At 43.9% G+C, this 18,581-nt stretch overlaps 1 protein-coding gene across 1 annotated transcript in view; it reads right to left on the bottom strand.

Annotated features, from left to right (window-relative positions):
* The window catches only part of RELL1 (RELT like 1), a 74,469-nt gene that overhangs the window by 17,433 nt on the left and 38,455 nt on the right, over positions 1-18,581 (bottom strand). Inside the window, exons 3-6 of the mRNA XM_012499851.2 lie at positions 17,896-17,967; positions 8,693-8,750; positions 5,123-5,359; positions 1,663-1,801 (exon numbers count right to left, since the gene is read on the bottom strand). Of these exons, the coding sequence (XP_012355305.1) occupies positions 1,666-1,801; positions 5,123-5,359; positions 8,693-8,750; positions 17,896-17,967 (503 nt within the window). The 3' untranslated portion in view covers positions 1,663-1,665. The remainder of the gene's footprint in view (positions 1-1,662; positions 1,802-5,122; positions 5,360-8,692; positions 8,751-17,895; positions 17,968-18,581) is intronic.

Genomic DNA, 18,581 nt, shown 5'->3' with positions numbered 1-18,581 from the left:
AATTGAGGCGCACAGAGTTGTTCCAGATTACTTCCAGAGTACCTTCAACCCTCTGAGCCCGGCAGATTATCAGAGAAGCTTCACCCAAAAGCCACATCTCTCCTCCACTCACCCACACCGACCAAAAATGAATTAATCTCATGATAATAATCAGTAGCATGGACGGCGCATTTCCCACGTGCCAGGCCCTGCCTTCACATGTGCAACTTCATGGAAATCTCACTCCCGCCCCTGAGGCAAGGAGCATCACTTCCAATTTCCAGTGAGGCGTAGAAAGCTCAGGTATCTTGCCCAGGTCCCAGGTTAGTGAGTGACACACTGGAGCTTGAACCTGGCAGTCTGACTCCAGGGTTCATGTCAGTTTTGCTGTGTCCCTGTACTTTCAAGGACCCTGCCTGACCTCTCCCCCATTGCTCGCCCTCCCTTCCCTATGTAAGTTAAACTCTTCTGCCTTCATGTTCAGGCTCTGATGGTTCCATGGAGCATTTAGGGCATGATCCCTCCCAAATTGTCACTCTTGTTCTTTTATAAGGGATAAGAAACATGGAAAGGATAAATACCACTCAAGCCGGAACAGAAATAAAGGAGTTTAGATGAAAGTTAAGCCATTATCAATTTATCACAGGGTTCTGGTGCGTGTGTGTGTGGTTTTTGTTTTCGTTTTTGTTTTGAGATGACTCTTGCTCTGTCGTCCAGGCTGGAGTGCAGTGGCAAGATTTTGGCTCACTGCAAGCTCCGCCTCCCAAGTTCATGCCATTCTCCTGCCTCAGCTTCCTGAGTAGCTGGGACTACAGGCGCCCGCCACCACTCCTGGCTAATTTTTTGTATTTTTTAGTAGAGACGGGGTTTCACCGTGTTAGCCAGGATGGTCTCAATCTCCTGACCTCATGATCCGCCTGCCTCGACCTCCCAAAGTGCTGGGATTACAGGCGTGAGCCACCGCACCCGGCTGCGTGTTGTTTTTTTTTTTTAAGCAGTGCCTTGCAAAATTAAAATTGCCAAATCAAGAAATAAATCGCTGTGGCTTTTCAATTGCCTCAAAATCTTTGGTGGGAAGAGAAATATTCATATTGAGGTTTCAGAACTGTGACACAAAGAAAACTGGTTTCCAACAGAATAAAAGGAAAAAGCATTGATTTGTGTGCTCCAGACTTTTTCAAGTCACAGTTTACCTAGAAATGGTGACAAGGTTACACGTCGTTTGGCCTGCATGGTTGTTTAAAAAAAAAAAGTAAGCTGCCAATATTGAAAATCAGTGATTTTACATTTTAGAAGTCTGGATTTTGTCTTTTTTTTGCATAAGAAGATGCAGCAACTCTACGCGCTTTCTGCCTCGTGGTAATGCAAGTGCTATATGGTGAGTGATGTGAATTCTAGTTTGCCACAATCCCCACCACGCCACATTGCCTCACAAGTAATCCTCTATCCTCGTTATCACACAGGCCAAGCCCTTGGAGGCACTAAGTTTGTGACTTCTTTACAAGAAGCTCTGGGCAGACAAGTAATCATGTTCAGTCCCCCTCAGTCTTCCTGGGTCCAGGAAAGCTCTCCCATTTCCCTGTCAAATGCCATTCCTATGCTGCCACAGCACCTGGGAGGCTCCAAGTACCTTCTCCTCACCCTGCACCAACCTGCCCCAATGTCACCAAAACCACGGCTCACCTGCTACTCTGTGCCACTGCGTTCTCTCTTCACAGGTGTTGCTGGCACCTCCCCATTGACGGTTTCAGCCCCACTAACAGACATCAGGCTTCTCCGTTCCTTCTGGTTTGACTTGTGTTCCACTTTCGTAACTCTAAACCTGAGGGGGGAACGGGGAGAGGTGATGGGGTTTGCTTTCCTAATAAACAAGAATTATGAATAAAGCAAAAATCATCCACCCAGAGGATCTCAAATGAATTCAGCCAAAAGTTAGGACACAAATGAAAAACAACATATTCAAGAGAAGGAACATGCATTCCTATCAGCACATTCCCCTGGCCCCTGCAGAACCTTCCAGCTGATTTCTACTCAGCCACATCACAGACTAAGCCGGATATTTTACAGAGCATGCAAAAGGCATTTAGAAACTCAGGTATTGGCCAGGCACGGTGGTTTCTACCTGCAATCCCAGCAGCACTTTGGAGGGCTGAGGTGGATGGATTGCTTGAGCCTCCAAATTGGAGAGACCCGCCTGGGCGTATGGCAAAACTCTGTCTCTACAGAAATTACAAAAATTAGCGGAGCGTGGTGGTATGCACCTGTAGTCCCAGCTACTCGGGAGGCTGAAGCAGAAGAATCACTTGAACCCAGGAGGTGGAGGTTGCAGTGAGCCGAGATCACGTCACTGCACTCCAGCCTGGGCAACAGAGCTAGGCCCTGTCTCAATAAGAAAAAAAAAAAAAAAACACCTCAGAGACTCAAATATTAAACAGCTTCAGACTTGTGGTTTCTAACAATGATCAGTTTTTTTGTTTGTTTGTTTTTGAGACGGAGTTTCCCTCTTGTTGCCCAGACTGGAGTGCAGTGGTGCCATCTCGGCTCACTGCAACCTCCACCTCCCGGGTTTAAGTGATTCTTCTGCCTCAGCCTCTCAAGTAGCTGAGATTACAGGCACATGCCACCATGCCTGGCTAATTTTGTATTTTTAGTAGAGATGGGGTTTCACCATGTTGGCCAGGCCAGTCTCAAACTCCTGACCTCAGGTGATCCACCTTGCCTCAGCCTCCCAAAGTTTTGGGATTATAGGCGTGAGCCACCACGCCTGGCCTGCATCAGATTTTTTAACCACAGAAACCTGGTTAAACGCTCAAATGGTTTACAAATTAGACTGACGTAACCAGAATGTTTACCAGAAGATGACAAACTTCCGAAAATATGCAACTGTCAAGCAGTCCTATCTCAACATACACACACACACATGCAGAAAATCAGAAGAGCCCTAGCAACACATTTTATCAGCATTAGGGATTGAGAGTTTGCCTTTAAAAAAAAATGCGTTGATTTTCATTACAGATTAAGGAAAAACTAAAGGAAGTTAAGGAAGAGATTTTCATTAAGCATTAAGAGTTAAATGTATTCAGTTTAACTGTTTTTTCTAGTAATATCATCACCAAATCCTAGAGTCTTTCATAACAGATTCTTTCTACTGGTCTTAATTTCCCTTAAAAATTATCTGATATAAATTCTCCTTCTGTGCCCAGAATAAGATCACCAATCCTGAGGAGAAGGCTCTGAAGAAATGAAGAAAGAACAGGGAAACTGTAAACACAATCTATTCTGTCAAACTCAAAGACTCTCTTAAGTAATACATGCTGGAAAACGGCCTGGAATCATTAAGTGCTCCTAGTATCCAATATCCAAGACAGAGACTTGGATTTGGGGCATTTTAAAAAGCCATGTTTGGTCAGGCACAGTGGCTCACACCTGTAATCCCAACACTTTGGGAGGCCAAGACGGGCAGATCACTTGAGGTCAGGAGTTCGAGACCAGCCTGGCCAACTTGGTGAAATCCTGTCCCTCCTAAAAATACAAAAATTAGCCAGGCATGGTGGTGGGCACCTGTAGTCCCAGCTACTCGGGAGGCTGAGGTATGACAATCGTTTGAGCCCGGGAGGCAGAGGCTGCAGTGAGCCGAGTTCACACCACTGCACTCCAGCTTGGGTGACAGAGTGAGACTCCATCTCAAAAAAAAAAAAAAAGCCATGTTGAATCTGAGTTGAAAATTTCAGCAGATTTTTTTTTTTAAGGCCAACAAAACATGCTTTGTCCAAACAAGCTACAGGTTCTCATTGCTTTGCATTCATAAATTCCCATGACTCTGCTTCTTAATAAAACAGCGTGGTCATGAATTGTGCTGTTTTGCTGTAAGTGGCAAACAGCCCTGCAGTCTTCTCCGTGATGCTTGTGCAACACATGATGAAACTCAACTGAATTAAAATAAAAATAATATCGGCCAACATTTCTTGAGTGCATAAGTACCCAAAGCTGGTTTAAGACCTTTATGTGAGTCGCCTCACCTAGTCTACACACAGCAACTCTATGAGGTGAGTGTGACTGTCCTTCTCACTTTACAGAGGGGGAAACTGAGGCACAGAGCAACATAACAGTTTGAAAGTAGTAGTGCCAGGACTTGAAGGAGGTAGAAGCAACGAGTTCAGGCTGCTCTTCCCAGGGGGGTTGTCAGTATGCTGAGAGAGAAGGATCATGTAAGCAGCACTGTCGACTTTTGCTCAGTGCTCACCCAGTCTCACTCCAGCATGTGTGTTCCTTACCAGTACTCCCCACTGTCTTTCCAAATGCAACATCGGCAATGCAGTTCCTGCATGGGACTCAGCATCTAACAGCAGAACTGCAAAAGCATCCCACTGCAAAGATGCTTCAGGTAAGGGCCGATGGATTCATCACCCGAACTGCAAGATCTCCACCTCACGTATGGGTCACAAGTGAAAGGTAGTAGGACCAAGAAAGCCAAGACACAGTGGAAAGCACCGCTCACTAAAAGAAAGCCGTCAAAGCAATTCACATGGAACGTACAAGACAGAGACTGGAGGGCTGTGGAGCAGATCCACGTTTTCTCCCTTCCCTTGCACATGGCTCGATGATATTTCTCAGTTCCCTGAAAGTTAGCTTGGCTGGGTGATCGAGTTCCAGCCAGTGCAGTGTGAGTCAAAATGGTAACGAGCCACTCTCAGGCCCAGCTCTTTCAAAACCCCTCGTGAACAACCTTCCACAGACCTGCTCCTTTGGCTGGCAAACCTGGCAGAGCCACAAACGAAGGGGGCCTGGAACCCTGGACAAGTACTTGAAGAGCCCCCCATTGATATCTCAATACCTGCCCTGGATTCCGTAAGTGAAATATAAATGTCTATTCTGTATACAGTTGAAAATCTGGGTTTTATCTGTCAGAGCAGGTAGGTATTTATCTTTATACATTTCCCATATGATCTAGCAATAGCCACCTTTTAGGATTCTTCTGTTGTTGGAAAAACCTAGGACTTACACGAGAAAACATCTAAAAAGCCCAGAGATATAGGCTGAGCCAGGCACAGAGAACATATTCTACATCTGACAGGTAAGCAGAAGTCCACACACCAGAGCACCCATGTCACACACAAAACAAAAGCATCTGAAGGGATCTTACCTGCCAACAGAAAGGACCGTGACCTCGCCTTGGCGCCGTGGTCTGCTCTCTCTGGACTTGTTGGTGGGCTTTGTAAAGTGCCACCGCTTGTGCCTACACCGATGACACACATCCCTCTCAACAACACCGCCCACCGTATGCAGATGATGGCCACAGACGTGCTTCCCTGGGGTCCCCCCTGGTGACAAAGGCCCAGGACTCACGGGCGGGCTCCCTGGTGTGCTGGGGGTCACGGGGCTAAGGTGGGGAGGAAAACGAAAAGGTGCAACTGGTTACTTAAAGGAAATACCAGCGAAGGCGATCTCTCTCCCTGTGATGACAGAAGCAGTTTAAATTGAAAGAAAAAAAAAAGCATCTTCCAATTGTACAAATGGACGTTGTGAACGGACCTCAGACAGCAGGTACTCAGCTCTCATGACCGTGCAATGACAGTTTATCTTAAGCAATAATAATGCGATTCACGGCCAGGCATAACAGCTCATGCCTATAATCCCAGCATTTTGGGAGGCCAAAGTGAGAGGATTGCTTGTGGCCAGGAGTTTGAGACCAGACTGAGCAACACAGAGAGACCTCGTCTCTGAAAAAAAAAATGAAAAAATGAGTCAGGCATGATGGCGCATGCCTGTAGTCCCAGCTACTTGGGAGGCAGTGGTGGGAGGACCACTTGAGCCCAGGAGTTCAAGGTTGCAGTAGCTATGATTGTACCACTGAACTCCAGCCTGGATGACAGAGTGAGACCTGTCTCTAGAAGAAAAAAAAATGTGATTTATCACTTCTAGAATGGAATTTATTAGCTGGGAATAAACCACTGTTTCTAATAGTGATACACTGGCTTTAAAGTATTAGGTTTCTTTCTAAAACACTGATCTCCTTTCTCATGCAATTATCCTAATTTCTCACATACCAGAGTGTCTGCCTATCACTCTAAGCAAAGAGATTCTCTAAGTATATATGCCCTGGAAAAGGGAAGAACCCAAATTTCATCAAATTATCAGATAACTTGGAGAAAATATTTGATCAAATCTCCATTATATCAAAGGAGGAAAGCCTTTAGGCAAAGATATCAAAAGTGATGTTCAAAACAGATGTTGATGGTGTTGATAAGTCATAATTAAATAGCTAACAGTATTCTAAGCATCTTATATGTAGATGTTAATGGAATTAATCCTTATACAATCTTACGATGTAGGTATTACTAATTTCTTCATTTTAACAATGAGGATATTGAGGCAGGGAGAAGTGCGGTAACTTGCCCAGGATCACACTGGAAATAAGTGCTGGATCTGAGATCCAAACCCAGAAAGTTTAATTCCAGAAACCATGCAATTAATCACCTTGCTACGCAGTATAGTGCTTCAGAAACAGCAGAGAGCACTTTGATAATCTGGAATAGATTTGGCTAGACCATCCAAAATATAAAAAGCAGAAATATGGCCGGGCGTCGTGGCTCACACTTGTAATCCCAGCACTTTGGGAGTCCGAGGCGGGCAGATCACGAGGTCAGGAGATCGAGACCATCCTGGCTAACACAGTGAAACTCCGTCTCCACTAAAAATACAAAAAATTAGCCAGGCGTGGTGGCGGGCGCCTGTAGTCCCAGCTACTCAAGAAGCTGAGGCAGGAGAATGGCATGAACCCGGGAGGCGGAGCTTGCAGTGAACCGAGATCGTGCCACTGCACTCCAGCCTGGGCATCAAAGAGAGACTCTGTCTCAAAAAAAAAAAAAAAAGCAGAAATATACAGGCCAGATGTGAGCTATTTTCAAAAGGCATGTGTGAAGGCTGTGGCCCAGCAGAAAAGGAGGAATTCTAACCTAACAGAGCCAAACTGAGCAGGAATCAGCCCTCTGGCGCAGGTGGGAGTACTGGGGGTGGCGTGGCACCCACAGCCTGACACCTGACTGTGGCAAGAGCCCCAGAGACACACAGGAGGCTGTGATGGCAGAAACCAGCCTTTTCGGTGATGCAAACTGGCCACCTGCACACTTAAAAAAAAAGTAGAGCCTACGGTTGAGGAGACCACCTCAAACATGACTGACAGCCAAAAGTCTTCTGGTGCTCTTTAGGGACGCCTTCCTAATTGTTAAAATAAAAACACACAGCAGTACCTTCCTGGAGTAAAATAATGTTAAATTAGCACCACATATTAGAAAGTTGAATGCAAGAGTTTAACAACATTCATTCAACAAGCATTTCTCAAGTACCAGCTGTGTACAAAACCCACTGACGGGCACCACAGGATGCTCAAAGATGACTGAGATAAAGACACCTTGAGCTAAGATGGTCCCAACACTGGCCATCTGTGGCCAGGACTGGAATGTGGAAGAAATCAGAGATCTTGTCTCTATGACTCTACGTCTCTCCTAAACTCACCTCCTTGCATTCTGAGTTACCTTTCTAAAACACACATCTAACGTAGCCAGTTTGACAAACATCTAAGGTGTGCTGAGTGCACGACCCACATAGGAAGCGGAGAAAGATACAACCCCTTTGCCATGTCAGTTGGCCTGGCCACCCTGGACCGAACCCTTCACAGTTGAGTCCCAGGCTTTCATGCTGTGGTGGCTTTTCTTCTGGCCCTTCCTCTTCCTACAGCCAGCCCTACGTTCTTATCTCCAACTCTTGCATGCCTGGTTCAGAAGGCACCTCTTCCATGAGCCTTCCTGAACTCCTGTTGGCCCCCCGGGGTTCCCCAGAGCCTTCAGCCTCCACAGCATTTGCAGGCTCTCCACCTCAAGGCCTCACACACACGCCTCCACTCCCCACTGACTGTGTTCCTCCACGGCAAGGGTCTGTGGATGTCCAGCTCCAGAGTAGCACTCAACACGCAGTAGGCATTCAATAAATGCTCCTTGTTGGAGAAATAATACTTATATGGAAATACAGTTATCTGTAATTAATTATGAAGGAATATGCTGCTCAACAACCATAACCTAAAATAGTAATATAAAAACAGAACATAGCAGGTAGCTCCAAACCAGCTTGTTCATTTAATCATCGTTTGTGGAGGTCTTTCAGTGTGAATGGAGGCCAAAGATGCTGTCTCTGTATTCCTTACAACAACCCTATAAAGCTGGTACTGTGGTGATCTCCATTTTATAGATGATGGAACTTAAACTCACGTTGGTCAGTTAACTTCCTCAAGAACAGACAGTTAATATTGTGGTACAGGCAGGACTCAACCACATCTCCCAATTCCAAGGCGATGTTCTTGCCCTTAACCTGTACGCCTTCCTTCTTCCCATCACTAGTCTCTAACACAGCAGTTCTCAACCAGCAGTGACTGTCCCCGCTACGGGACATTGACAATGTGTGGAGACATTATGGGTTGTCACACCTTGGTAGGGTGGGGGCACGGGGTGCTCTGGCACCTTGTGAGTGGAGGCCAGGGATGCTGTCAAACATCCTCAATACACAGGACAGTTCCACACAGCAAAGAACTACCTGGCCCCAAATAACTATAGTGTCAAAGTTGGGAAACCTGCTCTAGCAGAGAGCATTTCAGATGGCGCCATATCTGAGCAAGTAACTGAAAAGATGTCGCACTAAGAGAGAGGGGAGGAGCACTCACCTTTCAGGATCGTACAGGCTGTTATCTGCTACCATCGCCTTTAAGACATCAGCATTCGCTAAGGAATAAAAATAAAATTAAAGAATTAAAATAGAATGAATAAGATGAGTAATCACATCAGAAAAGCTGTTGAAAACACATCTAATTCCGTTCTTTCAGTTCATAGATGAGGTCCTGGGGGCCTAGAGAAGGGAGGGTCTCCCCCAACATAACTGCATAACATGGCACCATCTGTCAATAACTTTCACCCCACAGGAACTTAGTAAGAATGACAGAGAATCTATGGCAAGGAGAGCAGATCTACTATAAGGCATTGCTTCCTACACATCAATAGCAATATAAAGTAGAAGAAATCACCCCCTCACCCCACACCAACTCCACCAAACTAAAGGACGATTTATATGCCGCTGCTCCATTGCAGTTAACTAATTTTGATAAGTATACTTTGAAAAATATGATAGTGAAATGTATTTCTTAAGTGACCTATAGTCTAATAACTTTTATGTGCCAAAATAATTAACTCAAAACTCTGAATCCTCCTGTGGCGTCAATTCTATCCCATATCGAATCAGGGATGAGAGAAGGTTAATTTTCCAGATGAGCTTCAGGATCATATAAGCCCTTGACTGGCCAGATATCTTAAAATTTCAAGTATTGGCCGGGCGCTGTGGCTCACGCCTGTAATCCCAGCACTTTGGGAGGCCAAGGCGGGCAGAGCACAAGGTCAGGAGATTGAGACCATTCTGGCTAACACAGTGAAACCCTGTCTCTACTAAAAATATAAAAAATTAGCTGGGCGTGGTGGCGGGCGCCTGTAGTCCCAGCTACTCAGGAAGCTAAGGCAGGAGAATGGCGTGAACCCGCGAGGCGGAGCTTACAGTGAGCAGACATCACGCCACTGCACTCCAGCCTGGGCAACAGAGTGAGACTTTGTCTCAAAAAAAAAAAAAAAAAAAAATTTCAAGTGTTGATCACAACATATAAGTTATGTAATATATGCTAACTTAAATTAGACTTCTAAAAAAAATCCAAATTTGTAGATGGGAAGCTAGGCTGTCAACAAAAGCAAAAAAAAAACCTAATCTAAGTTTCTTGAGTCCCCCAACCCACACCCACATCCACACGCCACGTGTTTTCTGACTCCTTGTAGAGTGGTCACGCTCCCCAGGATAAAAGACTGAAGTGAATGTTCAAGTTTCCCTTGGCTATTTAATTGGCAAGGCCAAATGTTATTACTGGCTTGTAACCTTTTCAACTGATTTCTGAAGCACTGTTCTCGTGACTAACCACGACAATTCTCTAGAGAGGAAAGAACAAATAAAAATCACTATTTACCATGTAAGCCAACACCAACCTTTAATATTTAACATTCAAATGACTTTTCTAGAGAAGGAATATTAATTCTAGTTCCAACTGCTGCTGTTAAGTGTTAACAGTTAAGGGCTTACAACATGGTATTTCTCAACCTGGCTTTCATTACTGCCCCACCCAAGAGCCTTGTTCAAGTACTTTACCCTAATGACTCTCCCATTAAAGTACAATACGGCAGATATATATTCAGCTATGTACTATATGCATATCTGTGGTTTACATATAAGAGAGTGAGGTTTTTTTTTTGGCCCCGATCCAATTTTTATCTTCTTAGGGGACACATTGCCCCATTGCAACCCTTGAGAACATATGGGTTTTTGCCTTTTTCTTTTAAGAAATACTAATATGACACTTAATCTTTTTTTTTTTTTTTTTTTTTGAGATGGAGTCTGGCTCCGTCGCCCAGGCTGGAGTGCAGTGGCGCAATCTCGGCTCACTGCAAGCTCCGCCTCCCGGGTTCACGCCATTCTCCTGCCTCAGCCTCTCCGAGTAGCTGGGACTACAGGCGCCCGCCACCACGCCCAGCTAATTTTTTTGTATTTTTAGTAGAGACGGGGTTTCACCGTGGTCTCGATCTCCTGACCTCATGATCCGCCCGCCTCGGCCTCTCAAAGTGCTGGGATTACAAGCGTGAGCCACCGTGCCCAGCCTACACTTAATCTTTTGCCAAAAGAAATATTTTACCCTTCACAGCTATCTGTGAGGATGTCCAAATGCATTTCCAAACACAAATTTTGATCTAAATAAAACCTCCTGTCATTACAAAAACATTATGAAAACGGATCCATAGTAATTTCTCCTGCACAATAAAGAAGACAGTCCCCTCTGTAAAACACATTTAAGTATAATCCAGTAATGTCAGTTAATTTCCCTTTTGGCTAATAAGTGAGGATTCAGAAAAATAATGTTGTTTCAGATACTAGGTTTGGATATACAATCCCATATACAATTTTGTATTTTATCGTATACAAAATACAGCAGTCCTCAGTATCCATGCGGGGATGTTCCCCAGATCCGTGCAGACACCAAAATCCACAGAAGCTCAGGTTCCTGATATAAAACACATCTCCCCCTCCCCCATACACTTTAAGTCATCTTTAGGTTACTTATAATACCTAATACAATGGAAATCCTATGTAAACAGTTGTTATGCTGTTTTATATGGGAAATAATGACAAGAAAAAAGTCTGCACATGTCAAGAAAGATGCAACCATCCATTTTTTTCTCCTAATTTTTTTTTATCCTTGATTGGTTAAATCCATAGGTGCAGATCTCATGGATATGGATGGCTGATTATATAAAGCAATTTGCCGCCCATACTTACTCTGCCAACATTTACCAAACTTCAAAACTATAAACATAAAAAAGAGGGAAAACACCACCAAAAGGTATTAAAACAGGGACAGCACTAACAGCACATACAAGAGTGAGCTTTTTAAAATCTCACTGCCTGAGAAAATCAATCACCTGTAAAATGATGACCACCTATAAAATGAAAGATCAAATTACAAAATAATCCCAGGAGGATAAGATATATTAAAATCATTATTAAAGCTTGCTTTTTATAGACGTGTGTTTCTCGGTTATTCATGAATTCCTGTAACTCATCTTTCTCTCTCAGGAATAATTAGTAAACATCCCCTTGGTTTGCTGAGTGAGTCTCTAGGACTCACCCTGTGGCATGTGGGACACACACACACGCACCCACATGCATGCATGTACAGGTACATACCCGCATGTACACACATGCATCCCTGTCTCTGAGCTAATCTCCAGGGAGTCAACTTCAGTAATCTGTCTATTGGGAACATTTTTGGTTTCCAGTAACGAGAAGGCTTTCTAATGTAACACCACCGTTAGGACTGAAACACGTGCCTTAATTTGGCTGTGAAGTTACCATAAAAGAGCAATACTCTGAGTTCTGTTGAAGGTGTATCTCCTCCTTGCATATTACTCACAGCTACACTAAGCCTTAGGTGGTTTTCTCCACACTTGCCTTTTGTCAACTACACTTCCTTTCCCTGCCTTCCCCAAAATGGGAGGAGCTAGGCACAGGGCACGGAAACTCCCTCAAGAAAAGGGAAGATGTTCCAAGGGGTGGTATTTTCCAGAAAAGACCTCTTTTTCTCTCTGAATCCCTGCTTGATAATATGCATGAAACAGCCAAAGTCAGGCAAGAAAAATGTCTGGTTGTCTCTCCCATCACCATTCTCTTCAAAGTTTTCCTCACACCTAAGGCAAATTTCCCAAGCAAAAACTAACATTGCCGTCACCAAAATGTAAGAGCCGGCATGTGCCAGGCGCTGCCTGAAAGCTTTACAGATCTTACGTGTTGGATTTTTCTGATGATCTTAACAGCAGGTAGAATTATCACCCCCATTTTACAAGTATACAGACTAAGACCTAAAGATCGTAACTGACTGGCTGGAGTCACACAGCTAGAGAGTGACAGGCTTGGGCACAAACCCTGGTCTGTCTGACTCCAGGGTGGGTGCTTTTAACCCTGACACCCTCCTTCCTATCCTTCAAAGTCCAAGTCCCTACCCAAAGGGACAGAGGTTGAATAATGGTTCATGGCATGTTGCATAATCAACAGAGAAAGTTTCAGAACCCACTTCGTACTAACAGTCATTTATAAAGGAATTTTTTCTGCCAAAATATAAACGAAGCCTGAAGGCAAAAACTTTACAAAGGCATCTGTTGCCTAGGGATCAGAAGTACTAATCACTAACCAGAAGCACTTGAGGACTATCTGTAGTACTCCCTGCAATTTTTACTAAGCAGCCAGTTCAAGGGCCTAGCAGAGGAACTCAGCTACAGACTCCCAGATACCTTCCAAACATCCATACAATGCAAGAAAACTCCAGCGACTACCCAGACACGATTCAGTTCGGCTCTATTTAGAAAGATGAATTAAAAGCTAGCACTGCGGTACATCCACCCCTTTGGATTAGGAAAATAGTCAGAGTGCAGGTGTGGCATAATATGCAATAGATTTGGTCATTGTCCTGGGTTCCTCTCACAGAGTTCCTAAAGGCCTTGGAATTTCCTGATAGGAGTGTCTTTTGTTATTCATAATGAGCACCTTTTCATCACACCTGAGTTTACACTAATGCGGCGACTCGCGGTGGGGCCCCTAGACAGTCTCAGGGTGGGGCCAGTCTTCATTAAGACCAAGCGATTAGAAGACTGGAACTTTCAGCCCTACCCAGGGACCTCAGGAAAGTCAGAGCAGGGGAGGACCGGGCAGGGTTCTGGGACTGGAAATTAAACTCGACAAAAAAAACTCTTGAACAACAAGATTTGATGGCTTCCAGGTGGCTGAACAGGTGCAGGTGCTGGGAGGGTGGCGCACCCAGAGAGGGCAGGAAAGCTCTGCACCCCACCCCAATACTATGCATCTCTTCTATTTTGTTGTTCGTGAGTAGCATCCTCTATAACAAGCCAGTACATGTAATAAAGTGTTTCCCTGAGTCCTGTAACCCATTCTAGGAAAATATCGAACCGGAGGAGGGGATTGTGGATCCCTCCTCCCAGCCGTTTACAGATTATAGGTCAGAAGTACCGGGGCCCCGGCTTCCAACTGGCATTCCAAGTAGAGGCAGTCTTTTGGGATCTGACGCTAACTCTAGGTAGACAGGGTCAGAACTGTATTAAATTGCAGGGTTCGGGGATTTGGAGAACTGCAAAGTATGGAAAAAACCCACACATCTGTGTCAGAAGTGTTGTGTGAGGATGGAGACAAACAAACAAAGAAAGTGTGTTCGCCCAGCAGGTCAGCTGATAATCCATCCTTCGAGAGATATTTATCTAAATTAAAATTGATTTCCAACGTTAAAGACATAATGTGTTTAAACCATAAACAAGAATGTTACCATGAGTACAGGTCAAATATCACCCCGTTTGCCAAACTCAAAATGCGAAGCAGAAACCATTCATATATCATGATTGCAAATGTTTACGGATGCATGAATCTAGGAAAAGAAAACCTAAACACACGTGGGAAAAGGGTAATAGAGATTGTGCTTAATTTTATTCCTTTTTTAACGTAAAGGAAAAGTTATGGTATGCATATCACTTTTAAAACTAGAAAGCGAAATTAATATTAATTCCAATTTATCAAAGACAGAAAATATCAACAGGGAAGTCCAAATTGGTACTAAGTTAAAAGTTATGTTAATCATTGAGACAAAAATATTTTAAAAAATGCATTTGGTCCACAAAATAGAGGATTTCAGTCTCAAAGCCAAACTCAAACATGCTAGGTTATAAACTGGTAAGAGATCAAGGCTGCATCTTGTCACCAGGCTGTGGTTTTGGTGCAGGGTGGAAGCTGAAGGGGCCACAGCTGTAAAGGGGCGTGCAGCAACATTAGGTATTACTTGGGGGCCCAGGAAGAGAACCAAGGGCTGCACAAAGGATTGGAGTCACCAGCTGTCCTCACAGGCCCCTGGAGAAACCGCAGGTACACAGATGAAGGCTGGACAGGAGAAGACGGGACCTGGGGTTGAGAATAAGACAGAAGGCAAAGAGAACTGGGGAGCAGAGAGAGGAGAAAAATGGCACCTCAGGTATTGACTGCTCAGTGGTACCTACTGGTACTAAGCACAGTAAAAACACAAAGGCTACTTTCCAAAAGGAAAACAACATCATTTAAAAAAAAAAAAAAAAAAAAACAGCCCTATTTGCCCATGAGTGTGGCAAGTGAGGAAATTACATAATTTCCTCTAAGGACCCCAAACACCTTCTCTGCTGTAATTAAGAGAAGTGCCTACCGCTGGCACCATCCTGCCATACCTGCTTGTGTGGCTTTGAACAAGTGTCTTATCCTCTGGGGCGCTGTTTCCTAATCTACAAAATAGGGTGGTAACAGGGCCTACGTCATCTGGTACTTTTATTTTTACATTATTATTTATTTATTTATTTATTTATTTATTTATTTTTTGAGACAGAGTCTCACTCTGTCGCCCAGGCTGGAGTGCAGTGACGGTGCAATCTTGGCTCACTGCAGCCTCTGCCTCCCAGGTTCAAGTGATTCTCCTGCCTCAGCCTCCCAAGTAGCTGGAATTACGGACATGCACCATCACGCCCAGCTAATTTTTACATTTTTACTAGAGACGGGGTTTCACCATGTTGGCCAGGCTGGTCTCGAACTCCTCACCTCAAGTGATCCTCCCGCCTCAGCCTCCCAAAGTGCTGGGATTATAGGCATGAGCCAGCACGCCCGGCCGGTACTTTGAAGAATTTATTGAGTTAATGCTTAAGGATTTCTACAAACTACCCCAGCTACATACTGTCCCCCTTTGAAAAGAATAAGTTTTCCATCCCTCTTTCATGCCACCTGGACAGAGGTACAACAGTAAGTGGTTAAAATAACAGACTATGGAACCAGAACACCTGAGTTCCAATCCCGGCTCCGCCACTTTCCAGCAGTGCAATATTGGCAACTTAGTTAAGTACGGTGGGCTTCAGTTTATAACATGGGAAGAAAATGTCGAGATCATAGAGTCCCCGGAAAGCCTACAGAACAGGCCCAGCACATAGCAAACCCTCATGAGTGCTATGACGTCGATACATGAGAACTTCAGCCCCTGGCAAGGTTCTCACAGTTTACTTATTTCGACCGATTCAACTGCCAGTAACCCATTTCATGCATCATCACAAATTTGGCAACTGCTCCAGCTTTCAGAAGCCCGGGTCCCAAAGGCCTGTAAGCTCCCCACAGCCACAGAAGGCAGTCTGGAATGTGAAAGGCACAGAGGCAGTGAGGGGGTCATCCACGCCTTACGCTGCACACTTCCAGAATGGGTACATCTTCTATGCCAAGGATATAGTCATGCATCGCTTGGGCAAATTAAAAAGCACTTTTTTTTCATGTAAAAGAAACATCCATGATTGAGTACTCAAGAACGGTATCACCAACTACTGTGCCCTGAAGGAAGGTCTCTGGAAGACAGAGATCAAAATCCAAGTATTCTGGTCTTTTTTGTTACTTTACACATCATCCGAATAAGTTTGGTTGTCTGATTTTATAGAGTGCAGAAATTGACAACTGCATATTAGAAGAGAGGAGGGACAATGTTGTGTGGTTGAAAAGGATGCTGAATTTGAAACCAGACAGACAGAGCTCACTAACCACGTAAATTTAACTACTTGGAACCTTCTTTCTTCATCTGTAAAATGGGTGTAATTGAACCAACTTTATAGGGATGTTTTGAGGATTAAATGAGATTATGTATATAAAGCACCCAGATCTATGCCAAAAACATAAAGCACATTCTAAAAACAGCAATGAAAATTATGCTCAACCATATGAAACTGCTGTTTCTCTAAGTCAAAAAGAGTTGAAGAGAGTCAAACTGACAAACAGTCTGGGCAGGCAGGTGCTCTTGTGGAGTAGTGAGGATCTGGGAGTGTGGGGTGCCCAGGGCAGGGCCTGAGGGCAGAGGAGCATGTATTTACTGATGAGTGTGGTGTATTTCAACCTTTAGACAAATGGCTCAGCTCTATCAGGCTCAGCTCTTATCAGTCCACGAGCCCATGCTGGCTAAAGCACAGACAAAGCCCAGGGGAAACATTTTCTTTTAAATTGTAATGAGAATTCAAAGTGTGAGAATCCACAGCTATTGAGTAAGTGGGCAAGGAATCCCACACACCTTAAATATCACTGAGGGCACGGTGTGCTATCGAGGGAATAACCAGTGCTCGGAACAATGACCCTAAAGTTTCTTTACTCAAGATTAAATTAATCTTCCATTTAAGATGACAATTTAGAATACATTTCAGGGTGAAAAAATACTAAATTTCATAAAAGTTCAACTTTGTGAAAGTGTTAACACTGGAGAAAGAATGACATAGAATAGACAAACAGAAGCACAGCAGCAGCTGCCAGTGGACGGGGGAGGAGGGAATGGGGAGTGGCTGCCCAAAGTGTCCAGAGCTTCAGTTTGGGAAGATGTAAAGTTCTGGAACTAGACAGTGGAGATGCATGTACAACACTGTGAATGTGCTTAATCCCACTGAAGGATGCACTTTAAAATGGTAACAGTACTAAATTTTATGTGTATTTTACCACAATTTTTTTAAGCACATGAAAAAGGAACAGACAATATTTGAGTGCTTACCATACTGAGCACTCTATGTGTGCTATGTCCCAACGATGCTGTGAAGTAAATATTATTATTATTATTATTTCCTATTATTTCTTTTTTTGACAGAGTCTCGCTCTGTTACCCAGGCTGGAGTGCAGCGGTGTGATCACAGCTCACTGCAGCTTTGAAATCCTGAGCTCAAGTGATCCTCCTATCTCAGCCTCCCAAGTAGCTGGGAACATAGGAATGTGCCACCATGCCTGGCTATTTACTTTTTTTGAAGAGATGGGGTCTTGCTATTTTGCCCAGGCTGGTCTTGAACTCCTGGCCTCAAGTAATCCTCTCACCTCAGCCTTCCAAAGTGCTGGGATTACAGATATGAGCCACCGTGCCAGGCTGAGGTAAATATTATTATCCTCATTTTACAGGAAGAAACTCTACCTCATGAAACAAGGCAATGTAGTTTCCCCAAATTGCACACAACCAGTAAGCAGTGAGGCCAGGATTTGAACACCAGCTGACAGAGCTCCATGGCTGGCTCTCTGCAACGCTTAGATCAACTCGTGCTTAGAAAACTCACTCATGTGAAACTTGCGTAGCTGAGTAACGCTGGAAGCTGAGGTGTTAGAAAGCTTAGGTGAAGTCAATAAGAGAGTCTATATAAATCTTGACTCTTCGAAGCAGGTTTTTAATAAAGGATAGGAATACTGAATTGTTTTGGAACACTAAAATGTTCACACCTTCATTTTTCATGATGTAGTGGACGATTTGCCCAACAGTGTCACTGTTTTCATTCACACTGTCGTTCAATTCTGAAAGAGAAAAGAGGAGGGGAGAACAGGTTACAATTGGTCATCAGCATCAAGTCAATCAATCTTAGAACCCCAGACCTCACTGAACAGTTTCCAGAAGCCTCAGGAAATCACCCATGGTGCTACAATTCTAGGCTTTCTCCCTCCAGCTCCAAACTTCCTAATGCATAACAAGCATAAAGAGAAAGTATCAAAGCTGTCCATCCAGCTCTTCTGAAGTTCGAATACTCACTCACTTTCCAAGACAATAATTTGGAAATGCACTTGTACCAGTCCTCATTATTATTTCTCTCTCATCATTTCCTTAAAGCCTTAAGAGAAATGGGAAGAAAGCTCATTAAAAAAGAAAAAGATTCTCCTTGGATTTTCTTTTAATTGCAGACTTACTATATCAATTTACATATTAATTTCCTTTTTAAATTGGATCATAATTTATCCATGTTCATCAGACTGCTCTACCCTCTGAAATACACTTCCAAATTACCTACATTCAGGGCTTGGTTATATGTCCACAAACTCAGTTTACTTTGGGGACTCTGTACCAAGAGTGTACATGATGGTCTTTGGGAAAAAAAGGAAACTACTCTGAAACCAATCTGCAAAATTTGTTTCAA

Source organism: Nomascus leucogenys, chromosome 20 (assembly GCF_006542625.1).
Source record: "Nomascus leucogenys isolate Asia chromosome 20, Asia_NLE_v1, whole genome shotgun sequence".
NCBI classification, from domain to species: domain Eukaryota; kingdom Metazoa; phylum Chordata; class Mammalia; order Primates; family Hylobatidae; genus Nomascus; species Nomascus leucogenys.
This window is presented reverse-complemented; position numbering and strand designations above follow the sequence as displayed.